Source organism: Ricinus communis, chromosome 5, assembly GCF_019578655.1.
Source record: "Ricinus communis isolate WT05 ecotype wild-type chromosome 5, ASM1957865v1, whole genome shotgun sequence".
In the NCBI taxonomy this organism is placed as follows: domain Eukaryota; kingdom Viridiplantae; phylum Streptophyta; class Magnoliopsida; order Malpighiales; family Euphorbiaceae; genus Ricinus; species Ricinus communis.
The window spans coordinates 21,810,179-21,824,040 of record NC_063260.1 but is presented as its reverse complement, the minus strand read 5'-3'; the positions used below and the strand labels follow the sequence as shown (position 1 = coordinate 21,824,040).

Below are 13,862 nucleotides of genomic sequence, written 5' to 3'. Positions count from 1 at the left end.
TATGTTTTACAGGTCTTAACACTGGCCACACACGTACTCTCAGTCTGACCCCAGAAGAATTTCTATTGTCAGCTCTGCGAGTAGTGAATTTTATGCCCATGGGCTGGACTCTTGACTTATGACCTGTGATTAAGATTGGGCTAAAACTGATAGATTAGATTCTTTAAAACATCCTCTGTTATGACTTGCGACCCAAATGTATTGACTAATTATTTTTTATTAATTTTAGAATATTTCTGCAAAATTTTCTAAAACAAATATAATAATTAATAGGAAGTCCTTTACAAAACGTAAAATAAATTAAATAAAAACACTACAGGAAGTCATTTCAAAAGTTGCCATTAGTTCAAGATTTCCACAGTATTAAATCTAACATTATAAAATTTTGGCAAAAATCTTTTGATAATTATGCATAATTAAACAGTAGTTTGTTAAGAGAATTGAGAATTTTTTAATTTTATTTTTCTTAATAGATATGTTTTTTAAATTAATTATATGCACAATGATGTGAATCATTCTTATTATGTAAAAATTGGTTTTTCTTAATTTTAACCTCGAACTTAATATAATATGCAAAAATTAAAATTCTTGAAAATAAGTTTGCTTCGAGCTTCTTTAGGTTAATAGTCAAGTGAAGAACCATATATTTTAGTACACATAAGTATTTGTGTGTTGTGGTAATTATAAGGGCAGGGACAAGAGTTAAATCATGTTCCATGGCAGATGGTGAACGAAACCAGTCAAAAGTATCTAGCAGACATAAATTTTGCCCATGAAAGCTTTCTTCTTTACTGTTGGACCATCGCGCACCGACAAGGTTACACAGTGCCCTCTCTTTTCCTTTGCACTAAAAATAGTAATTTAATTTTATATTGGCATTTACTATGTTCAGTAATGTGTGAATATCAAGTCAACAATGTCGACCGATGTTTTAGCTTTTATCATGTGAAGCTTCCAAAGTTGTTAGCGATTAGCAGTCGGCATATACCAATAATATATAGTTTTCTCCGGTACAGACAAAATACAAAGTCACAAGCCAAACACTTTAATATATCTTCTTTTTTTGTAAATAAAAAAAAAGAATAAAAATTCTTGGTGCTTTTCTTTTTCTTTCTTTAGATTTTGACTTATTATTAAACAATAATTTATTTCTTGCTCTCCAAAGGCCCCTCATGTATAGATGAAATGAGGTAAAGAATTATGAAACCAATCCAGGCTACTTAAATCGTGAAACATATCTTGTAATCCTAAATATTACAGATTGAAAGAGATAAGGAATCAAAGCCCAAATGAGAGAGTCTCCAAATCATATGGGCAAAGATCACAATGAAAGAAAAGGTGAACAAAGGTCCCAGATTGTCCACACCGAGGGCATAGCTCAAATTTTCCTAACAACCTACCATTAGGGATCTAACAGAAAGCGTATTGAAAAGAAGCTTCCACTTGGAGACTGAGTAGTATTTCTGAATTGTGAAATAAGATATTCAAAACTAATAGTATAGCCACCTGGATGATGAAAATGCCCAATTTATTCGTCCGTATTAGTAACATTTAGATGTATTTGAAGAATCGCTTTGGCTTGATTTGGTGAAAAGGTATGTTATGCTAAGGGCAGTCTTCATTCTTTTAGAACAGGGTCAATGTAATTTGCAACTGAATGATCCGAAACATATGGACCTCTAGAGAAAATAGCTCTAAAAGGAGCTTGGGTAGGGGTTCAAGAATTTTGAACTGTTGACATTGAGCGACCGTTCTCAATGTGCCAGCGAAGACCATGAAGAAGAAGAGGTTTTCTTGTCATTGAACTTCTTCATGCCCAAGAAGGATTAGAGCCTAAGGTGCCTTGCCGAATATATGATCTAACAGAGTACTTTCCACGAAGCACTGGAGCTAATAAAGAGTCTGGTCTGGAATAGATACTCCAATTGCTTCGCCAGCAAAGCGAAGTTGAAACCATGGAGATTTTTGAAACCTAGATCATCGATCAAACTACTACAAATAAAGATTAGACTAGGAAGTCTAATGCATCTGTTGCTTTGAGTTCTTTTGCCTACACCAAGAGTTGGACAAGGGACTACTAATTGCCTGACATACACTTAACAAAGGGAATAGAATACAACCTATCAAGAAAACTAGAAGTGCACATGCTACTGCTTTAACTAATATCTCCTTGCCAACTGGTGACAGAAGTCGTTCTTTCCAACCTTGAACTTCCGGTCACTTTTTGCAATCAGGTTTAAAAATAGTTATCTCTTGGAACGACCTATAATAGTTGGCAAACCAAGATATCAGTCTTGTCTACCAATATAAATAGCATAAAAAGTACATGCAATATGAGTAGTGGGACTAAAGAAAGAGCTGACTTCAATGGGTCAACTAGGCTTATTGCTAATAGAAGCATAAATATGGAGAATATGTTGAAGATGAGTGACTGCCTCATAGGTGCCTTTACATAAGAAAAGTGAGTCATCTGCAAATAGGAGATGGTTGAGATAATGATATCTGAAGCCTTTTTAAAAATCTCAACATTTGAGCTTTAGTATAAAGATTAGGCAATTCTTATGCACATAAAAGAAAATTCATATCCGATAAGGGATTCCCATGTTGCAATCCACAATTAAGCTTAAAGAATTCAAGGCAGAGCTATTTAGATTGATTGAATAGGAAACAATGGAGGTGCATTCCATAACGAGAAAATCCATACTATCAAATGTAAAAGATATATAGGATATAAACCCATTCAATCTTATCACAAACCTTTGCTATATCAACTTTAAGAGCTAAACCACCATTTTATCGTGACTTATGAAATTTAAATAAGTGCATTATTTTATGACCAATTAATGTATTATGAGCTATAGATCGCCTTTTTGCAAAGGCACTTTGAGTTTGACCAATGATAACTAGCATGAATTACTGAAGCTGACAAAACTAAATCTTTCAAAATGAATTTATAGGATATTGTACATAAACTGAGTAGTGCCACTGTTGCATTGAGGATGGATCTTGGATTTTTTTGAATAAGAAAGATAATATTATGATTAGCACCAGGGAGTAAATGACCTCCCTCAAGAAACCGAGAAATTTAATGGCATATGTCCTGCTGAATGGCTTCCCAGTGCTAATGAAAGAAACGGCTAAGTCCATCCCAAACAAGGGTGGATCGGAAAAGATGATGATCTAGTTTTTGAATTAATAACTAGTTTGATAAGGGCTTGATTAATATTCTCATCTATGTAATTTGTGACTGCTTCAAAGTTGATTGAAAAGAGTAGTAAACAGAGACTAAAAATATGAAATTGCAATGTTAGCAATCTTCTCTGGATTAGTTTGTCGAGCCCCTTGAGAATCATCTAATTCTAGAATAAGATTAGGCTTGCGTCCCTGAATAGTGGATGTATGAAAGAATCCGGTAATTGAGTTTTAGAAAGAAAAGGGAGCAAAAAGTAGTAATTAAAAACAAGTAAATTAGACCTACAAGGAAAAGGAGGCAACAGGGTCCTACAGAAGCACACGATACAGTCACATGAAAAGGGAAATCTCAGAAGAAAGGCAGACCATAAGAATTGATTTTGTCACAAGAAATCAGATACAATTCTTTTTGTTATCTTTTAATTGATTTGGTTGAAGGGAGCAATAAGTGGTTGATGACTTTCTCTATAAAATTACAAAATCTTACATTTTGAGCTCAAATTAATTAACAAATATATCATTGTGCAATTCGTGACCAAACATGTTCGGCGTGGGAGACAAATTAATTATTCTCAAGAAAACAAAATTTTATTTATTTTACAAGCCAGACATTCAAGTCTGGGTTCCATGCCTTTAAATTTTTTCTTTCTTTCTTTTTTCTTCTTCTAATTCTATATTACTAATTTGTTATCAAGAGTTTATGGTAGCATGAAATCCATGTCTTTTAATTAACTTTTCTGATTTTCAAACAGAAAAGGGAAAATTTTCAGATTTCAATTTTTTTTTATTTTCTTAAATTAAACAAGAAATACTTAATTAGGGGACTAATAATCGATTCGACAGCAGAAAACTGTCGATTACCAATCCTCCAATACCATGCCTGCATAAGTTAAAGTAATAAGGGAATGCTCTTGTAATACCCTCTATTTTGTGGAAAGAACATGAAGCGAAGAGAATCCTCAAGTCAAATAGTTCTTTTAATTCTTTCACTACATTTTAACAATCTTTAATATCTAAAATAATTATCCAAGTTCGTCACAAGTAATCATAATATAACCCAATTCTAATCCGAATACTTCATAAAAAAAAGACTAACCTAAACTGAGTAAAATATTTTTATAGTAATATATTTTGGACTAAATAAAAATTTATGACTATAAAAAAAAGAAATTTGAATACTAATTTTTTTAACTTAATTTTATTAATAAAATGATAACAATCAAAAATAAGATGAATTAATATATTGTTATATCATACAAGTAAGATTACTAAGATAACACAATCATACAATAGAAAAAACATAGTGTATATATATAAATATATTATTATATAAGGAAATATTTTCTTAAGACAGAATTTAAAAATTACATAACTTATTACAATAGAGTTTATTCTTATTTACAACTGGCTTAAATTAGAACCAAAGTTTTTAAAACTATGTAGAGATTATCCCTGCATACAGTATCACTCGTGAGAAGTTCTATTATGTATTCTAATAAAACAAATGCTTTTGACTTAATTTATAGATTAAGGCTTAGGCTTTAGTTGCTTTATATAGTTAAGTACGACAGTCAACATTCATGCATACGGTTCATATTGACTTTTGGATATTATGAATTAGGAAAACTCAACAAGGGTCCATTGTTCCTTTAAATTAATAGTTTTTAGTATTATTTAAATTGGCCGTTGCAATAATCCGTGTAAACTATGGTAAGAACAGTAAGACAAACATTAGAAGAAGAAAACAACATGCATAATTTCTCAATAATGCATTGTATTTCAAGTGTTAGAAGAGTTGGTAGATGTATTTTGTTTCTGTATACGCGTTTAAGAAAACAATATATATTTGCACATTGTGCCTCTTACCAATTGTAATTATGAAACGCTGGCTGTTGGGCTAAGAAATTCATAGTTTATATATAATTATATATGTATGACTAATGCTAATTAATTAGTAATAGCATATTTGAAGTTGACATTGCTATTTGACTTTAATATGATATTTGTCTGTTATTATATTAGCAAGTATATATTATATGATGCATATTCAATCAAGTATAGGAAAAAGTGTTAAACACATTAAAAAAAAAAAGTTAAACTAAATTACAGTGTAACATTTACGTGGTTCACCATCTATCTAGGATGATATCCATGATAACACACTATCAATTAATGAACTGCATCAACTAAGAATTAATTAAACCAATTCTATCTTTGGATCTTTCATGAAACTTACAAATATATAGAATAAATGATGCAGTCGTAATTAAATTATGTTTTACAGTCATCAATTTATTGTACAACTACTAACAAACAGGATAATCTGTAAGGACGAGGATATTCTCGAATAGTTTGAGTTCAAAACTTCTCTATTGAACTTCGAGAATATTGCCAAGCCAATATATACATACATAGAAGGGGAAAAATTGTTTGGTTTATTGAATAGTTAATGAATAGAAAATGTGTTGATGTCAATTAGATTAAAAAGGCAAGAATATTAAGAATGCAAGGCATGAAGACACATGAAGCAAATACCAAGTCGAAAGTGGCTAGTTGTTTCCAGAAGTGTAAAATTTTATATTAGGCAATTTTGGGTAATTGAGCAGTGACGGCAGCGTATGGACTCCTATAACGTGCTAAATGCTAACAACAAATTGCGAGAGATCCGACCACTCCCTGTCTATATGGGCTTTTCTTGTTTATGTTATCATTAAGTTAATCGCATAATATTCTCCTTTTCTGAAGACATAATCCCATAAGATTTTCAACGTCTTCTCTTTGCTCCAACTCACAAATATGTCTACATCTCCAAACTTAACAAACAAAATTATTGTACTAGTGAATTTTATGTTTTGCAAGTTTATAATTTGAACGCAAGTTAAACAATGTAATAAAACCAATTTCGTTCATATTATGAAACTAATTAATTACAGATCAAACTGTTATTTTAATCTAATAATAAAGTGAGGTTACTTAAAATGGATGTAAATAGAATTATAAATTGAATATACATTTTATGATTACCTTTATTTTTGTTTCGATTTTATTGTATGACAATATGAAATTAAATCTCAACATCCTGCGGTGGTTACTTGAAAAGTAAGATTTACTTTATAAATGCAAATTGCAATTGAATTTTTTTGAAGTTTACCAGCAAAGTAACTAAGAGGAATGGGAACCTAATATTGCTCGAAAGAAAAAAAGAAAAGAAAACAACACCGAAAACAATGCCATGTGACAGTGTTCGACACCACTAAATATGATAAGTCACATCTCCATTGTTGTTCGAGATTGAAATAAGAACTTGGCTTTATCGGAATACCTTCCGTTGCCATAAAAGAACATAAAATTCGATATTTAACAAATGTCAGGGACCCATCATAGCCATATTCTTCATTACAAGTTTTGACTCTGTTGAGTGCCGATACCCATTCACAGCTTATTTGGCTTAGAACAACCCACCAAAGCTTGGCTTCTCAAGGAAGTGTCAGATTGAAAAGCACACCTTATCTGACCCAGCAACTGAAGGGAGAGATTGCTCCAGCAAACCTTAGCTAATTGAATGGAAAAGAAAAAGAAAACTAATCCCATCAGCACATTCCAAAAACTCTCTTCAAAATCTATGTTACAGTTGTAGATCACCCGTGCCTCCCTGATACTAACTGATTTTTCAAATTAAAGTTTAGATAAAATTCTGCAAAACATGGAATAGGAGAAACCCCCATCTCTCTTCTCAATGAGTAAAAAGAAATCAAAGTACCAATTACAAGCAAAAGGAAGCTCCAAATAGTCCAAAAGAAACAAAGTAGATGTAAATTATATGTAATGTTATGTTTAGTTGAAATTTATAAAAAAATTCATTTCATTTAAGAAAAAGACATTAAAAATAAGATAAAATAAAAATAATAAAATTGAAAGAAATATTTTAATGTTATAAGATGTATTGACTTATTAATATAGAATTCATTTGAAAATTCTATCTATTTTATTAGAATTTAGTTTAGCTATAATCAATTTCATCTAAATTTAATTATGTATAATATTAAATTAATTTTTACTTCATTTAGAGCACATAAATTTTAAATTTATAAATGAGTTTCATAAATTTTATAAATTACAATTAAATACTGTGTAAAAGAGAAAAAGAAAAAGAAAAAAAAAAGTTAGTGGTGTCATCGGCTAAAAATGGCCGACAACATTCTTAGCTGATCTTCAGATGTGAGTCGATACTTCGTAGCTTAATTATGTGGAAAATAAAGCCCTATAAAAATTCTTTTTTTTTTTGGTAAGACGGCAGCTCATTTGCCACTTGATAGGCTGAAAGACTTTAGCTACTACATTTCTTTCTTTTTTCTTTTTTCATTTTAGCATGTTTGAGATCACATAAGAAGCCATTTGGCAACGAGTCATTACCATACCAAAACTTGACTTTTGAGGGTCCACCATTATTCCTTCATTCAGAGAGAAAAATGGAAAATACTGAATCTTGTGACCAGGAAAAAAAAAAAAAAGAGATTGAATCAGTTGAATATAGAGCAAACGCACCTACCAATTTCTGCCTAATTCTTGCCAGCTATTGATGCTACTGAATTGACATCTTACGCATATACCGTGTATGCAAAGAACAAATGAAGAATCTTAGAATTCTTATTTACTATGATTTTGAACTGAATAGAAATATTGAGATATATATATTAAAATTTCATATGATATATACTTTGAAAAACCAAGACTGAGTAAGCGGTGGTGCTTGTAAATTACCAAGAAATGGTAGCCGGCAGCTCTTTTGATCCCTTTCAGATCTCACTTAATCTAATATGTTTGCCTCCACGCGGTGTTTTTTTTTTCTCTTTGATATCTTTCACTTCTAAATTCAAGAAAATATAAAACCCAAATAAATAAATAAAGAAACACAACAATCACTAACATGACTTAATTACTTGCATGACTCTCTCACTCTCTTAATCTTTGACTTGGCCCATCCCTAACTCTCTCTCTCTCTCGCCGTCACAAGGTAGCATTAGTGCATGAATTTCTCTCTCTATAACTCTGTATATAAAAACACACCAAACCCTCCAAAAGCAACACTCTAAAATCAACAAAGCCATCTCCTTTTTGCATTATCTCTCCAACAACAAAACCCATATACAATTCTCTCTCTTTTCAATCTTTCCGCAAAATCTATGGCTCGTTCTACTGCTCTGGCTCTCATATTCTTACTGGCTTTTACTACATTTGTTTCTAATATACAGGGAAGGAAGTTGTTGATGATGACTAGTGATGCAGAAGGTACTAGCAGTACAAGTACCGTCCCCTCTATGTTTGCGAGTCTGGTTTTCAGTGCCCTTCCAAAAAGTACAGTGCGATCTTCTTCTCCTAGCAGGAAGGGTCATGCTACCCTAGATAACGAGGAGCTCTTTCGAAGACATCTTGCTAGCATTGATCGGATTCTACAGTCTGTTCCAAGCCCTGGCGTTGGCCATTAGAATTTCTCAACATATCTTGTTCTTGGATACTATTTGTTTAATTAGTTATAATTTTGTCCATACAATTTTGATAAAAAAAATTTATTTTTATTTTTCTTTTACGGTGGGTTAGTTGCATACAGAAGTGTATGCTGTATAGATACGTACTAAGGATGTAGTTCTCTTTCATTTCCCTTTTTCTGTTAAAAGGAATTAATTTACATGCATCCTCTTCATATGAATCAAAGAGAAATTTCTTGGAAATAGAAACAATTAATTTAATTATGACCAGAGGAAAACGTATGTGATAATGTTTATTTTTCTTTTTAATCCTTTTTCTTTTCACTGTTCTTGGAAAGGACATTGATCATTACTAATAAAAAGATTTGAGATTCATTTCTCGGCAATGTACTTGGAGATCTTTCTACATTCCATGCCTTTTTCCTTTTTACCATTTTGAGACGCCATGTAAAGAGCCTTTCGCTCAAATTTTTAAATAGAGAAATCTTAAAAGTGCATACAAATGATGAAGGAAATGGTCCAGTTGATGAAGTCTACTTTGTCAAGAAATGGAATACCACTAGGCTCTGCTCAAGAGAAGAAAAAACTTTTAGAACAGTAAAGCTCAGACTCATTAAAGATATGTAATCTTATTATATGAATAGTAATGTAATAGCTATTTAAATAATTACTTATTTTTGTTTTTGATCTTTACATAAAATTGAAAAAGAAAGCAAAAGTTTTCAGTATTTGACTTGAGTATTGATGAATTTAATTTAAAAAAATTATATAAATAATTATGTAATAATTAATTAAATCATTATTATTTCATAAATTATGCTATCATTATCTCGCTCACTTTTTGTACAAAACAAAAAAGAATATATATTATTTATCGTGGAGATGATTCACCGTGTGCATCTCTATGAAGTAAATTTCTCGGTGTTTTTATATAAAACTGTAACTAAAGCAAATTAATTTAGAGGTGCTTGTGATTCTTTCATTTCTTTAGATATTCTTTTAATAATAATATTTTAAGGATTAAGTGATTAAAAAGATTATGATAGCGTAATGCATCATCTATGCAAAATTTTCTAGAGACATTATTGTCGTTGAGGCTCACTTTACCATATAGATTTATGGAGTATTATTCTTGGCAACGACTTATCGTATCAAATGTTTTATTTTTAATTATTTGATAAGTTGATATATATTATAAGTATTTCAATTATATTTTAATAATAAACATTCATTTAAAGATTAGATGTACTGTAGATGATAATACTTTTATGATAATTCATCTAAGATGATTGTTTCCTTTTGATGAATTACTAATTACTAATTAACTTCAGTCATTTATTAATTAATTAATTAATTAAACATAAAATCTAATGGATATTTGCTTAACTATTTGTTATTATATTATATTCTATGAATGAATGATAAAAATAAAAAAGTTACAAAAGACGAAATATTTGAAAAGCTTAGTCATAGTCTAACTGTAAGAAGAACAAAAAAGAAATGACAAAACTCTCAACCAACATTTTAATAGCAAACAGAGAAAAGAGAAAAATAAAAAATGTCCGGTCTCTGGATTTATATAGAAACCTAATGAATAGAACCGTCTCATGATTATTTCTTTTCACAACTTGTTAGACTTTACACTGTTAAATATGCAATTCCCCTTCCCCATTACATGGCAAGCTAGTAACACCAGGCCTGTGGAAAGGAAATCACGGGTGCCCGTTTGGGTTTCAGATGAAAACTAAGCATCATTAGGTAAATCATCAGATAGATAGAGAGTAAAAGTAGTAAGAGATATGAATGAAGAAACAAAATGGGAGCAAATTAAAGAGGAAAGGCAGCTAAGCCATAGATATATGCCTTATCTCAGGCAACACAAGGGCTCCACAAACCGCCCCATAGCTTTGCGGAAATCTTCAACCAAGAAACATTTTGCATGTGTTGGTGGTTCCGTCGGTATAAATGGCACATTGCATCTCTTTATCCATGACATTAGCATTGTTGACAATTACACCATTATAATTCCCTCTTTAGACCAGCGATTTATTGTTATTATTATTATTATTGATTTGCAAAAAAACTAGTAGGGTCTTCATGTGCCCGTACTCATATGTGATAAACAAGAACCGGATATGTCAGCATCAACAAAGATACATTTCTGTTTTCCTATTCGTTAATGGGCACTCAATTTACATCCCTTAGTTGTTTATCCAAGTAACTTCTCAAATATAAATATCATAACAAGGGGACGCTGGATATGGCACATTCTTTTTTTATCAAAAGGAGGTCTTTGCTTTCAGCCTCTCCCTCTATAATTATGAAAAAAGAAAAATCTTTATCAATCTTTTTTTTTCTAAATTAATTAATATTATGACGTCGGATAAAATTTATATAGACGATAAAATATTCTTTTTAAATTTTTTAATACACCTATATAATTCAAAAGTTTAATTAAATTAAAAAAAAATAGTTTTATGTTATTAAATTATTATATTTAATTTAATAAAATATAAAATGAGAAGATGGAAAACACAGGTCAAAGGTATCACGTGGGTAGTGTACTACAAATCTTTGACAGTTTGACTAGGGGGTAATGAGGTAGGACCACACGTGTGTCATTTTGATCCCAAAAAGTTTCCACACGTGCTTATCATAACTTCTTTGTCTAATTTCAGACCCAAATAAGAAAAAGTAAACTGAAGGATTTGAATTGCGTACTATTCCATTCGCCTAAGACGTGAAGAAACTACATATGCATATGTAAACGCTGATAGAGATATTATTAATTAATTGAATCCAAGGAAAAAGAGAAATCCCATGGGAAGCTGCCTTTTCGAATTCACAGACGCTTTCTACGGACACCAACAATTTTATTCTGTCAATTTAATTTGTTACCCAATTAATGAAAGAGAGGCAAAATTGTCTACAATAATTTCTTCCAACAAATGAAACCAGAAAATGTTTGTGTCCGACTCGTTGAATCGGTCACCCAATCCTTATCTGATTTAATTACTTATTATTTTATCTGAATTTATTCTTAAAAATTGAAATATTTTAAATTTTTGTTTAGTAGGTGTGTATGTTGCGTAATAAAAGAAAAATGTTAATATATAATTCACCCATTACAGTGTAGTTTCAAAAGAATTGGAAATTAGAGAAATTTAAAATTTAAATAAATAAAACTTAATGAAGATATAAATGTCAAAACTATAAAGATAAATATTAAAATCACAGGAATATATATATATATATATATAAATAGTAATTTTACATATATACATCTATAAATATCATCTATTAAACTATAATAATGTATCATCAACAAATATTATATATTACATCTTAAAGAATAAAAAAGAAGTGTAAGGCAAAGAATGAAAAGGAAAAAAAAAAGGTGCAACTCATCGACTTTTTTAAGCTGAGAAAGGGATTTTCAATTTTAATAAATTATAGGGATGGATCCAAAATGTTTGAGAGACATTACGTTTTGGTGAAGTTTTTGTGCGTCACAGTCACAGATTCAGCAATGGCGAAGGTTTGGACTAATTGTTGGATCTAATAACTTAATCTGGTCTCCCCTTGTATGGTTAAGTTTTGATCACTTTCTTTATTTTTAAAGCCCTAAAGTAATCACAGAGGTCAAATCTTTTCTCTTCAATAAAACGCGATCGCATTCGAGTACCAAGAGAAGAATACACTACGTAAAAGAGATGTTTACGATGAAGAAACTAAGGGTATTCATTAATAAATAGTTTCCAGGGCTTGCAACTGAACAAAGGTGATCATTGATTATAGATCTCTTCTCTTGTGATGAAGAGAAAAAGGCCAATTATATCGTCTTCACTATTGATTGATTGCGCAGTGGTCTTTTTAATATATCAGGAATTCGTACAGAATTAAATTAGTTGTCATGCACAAGGAAACCATAAAATGCTTTTGCATTATTTATATCTTCAATGCTTATATGTTTGTCGTAGAGAAACCAAAACACATCTCAGAATTACTAATCAACATATTTGCTTACATATATAATCTTTTTTTAAAGAATTGCTTGTAATGTAAACCCTGTAAGTATATATATATATATTACAATTGTTTTCACATGAGTTTTTCTTTTTTCAATAAAGTAATATAGCTACTGGGACACAGGTAACTTGGACTCGTCCATAATATGAAGTCCAAACTCAATACAAGAAAAAAATGAAAATTCTATGCTGTTTTTCTTGTGTCTTGCAGGAAAAAAAAGAAAAAAAGCTGAATATGTCATGAACTGAACAAATTAGTTACCAATTCCAGGGCTTGGAACTGAGTAGAACTTGTGGAAATTAGGCGTAATATTACCTCTGTGACTTGGACCAGAAGGTATAATCTTACGACCCTTCAATAATGCTACATAAAAAGCATTCAAGTTTAGCTGCCTGTCCGATGCAATGGTGTCAAATGCTGCTTCTCCACCGCCCTGAGTTAATAGCCTCGGCCGCAAAGATGAGTAGATTCGGGCTGCAGAGTTTGTGTCTGCCATGAACATAAGAATCAAGATCGAAAGGGTGTAGAAGAAAGTGATCTTTTGATTCAACGAAACCATGATACTTTTGTAAGTTGTGCCTGATCGACAGTTGAGAGAAGTCTTGACAAATAAATGTCTTTCTTCTTATGTTTCTTTGTCACTGAGTACCATACACAGAGTCTGGTGGTGGCCTTTTATATCTGAAACCCAAAGCAGGATTAATATTAAGTGATACATTTTTACTTTTCCTTAACTCGTGCCGCGTATTTATGGGCAATAGACAAAGCTCACGGAATTAGATGAAACTGACTAAAAACCAGAGAGTGGTTGGTGGGGCGATAGATCATAGAAAAATATAATTAACTCATTACTTACATAATTAAAAAAAAAGTATATAACATGAAAAATTATTACTCTATTTATCTCACACCACTGTGCAGATTATAATTTCAACAAAGAAAGACACAAAATAATATTTAAAAAGCAAAAAGTTTTATAAGTAAACTCAGTCTACTATATCCATAGACTAAATCAATTGCATAATAATATGTAATTTTATTTATTAATTATTACATTTCTATTGAATTTTAATTATGATTTGTTAATGGTAATAAATAACTCAACCAATGAAAATGCGATAATAATAAATAAAATTACATATTATCATATAATTG

At 30.8% G+C, this 13,862-nt stretch overlaps 1 protein-coding gene across 1 annotated transcript; it reads left to right on the top strand.

Moving 5' to 3' along the window:
• Window positions 1-8,196: 8,196 nt before the first annotated feature.
• On the top strand, window positions 8,197-8,939 carry LOC8275174 (precursor of CEP14). Its single transcript, XM_015721195.3, has one exon. The coding sequence runs from the start codon at window positions 8,376-8,378 to the stop codon at window positions 8,676-8,678; it is 303 nt and encodes a 100-aa protein (XP_015576681.2). The 5' UTR covers window positions 8,197-8,375; the 3' UTR covers window positions 8,679-8,939.
• The last annotated feature ends 4,923 nt before the right edge of the window (window positions 8,940-13,862 follow it).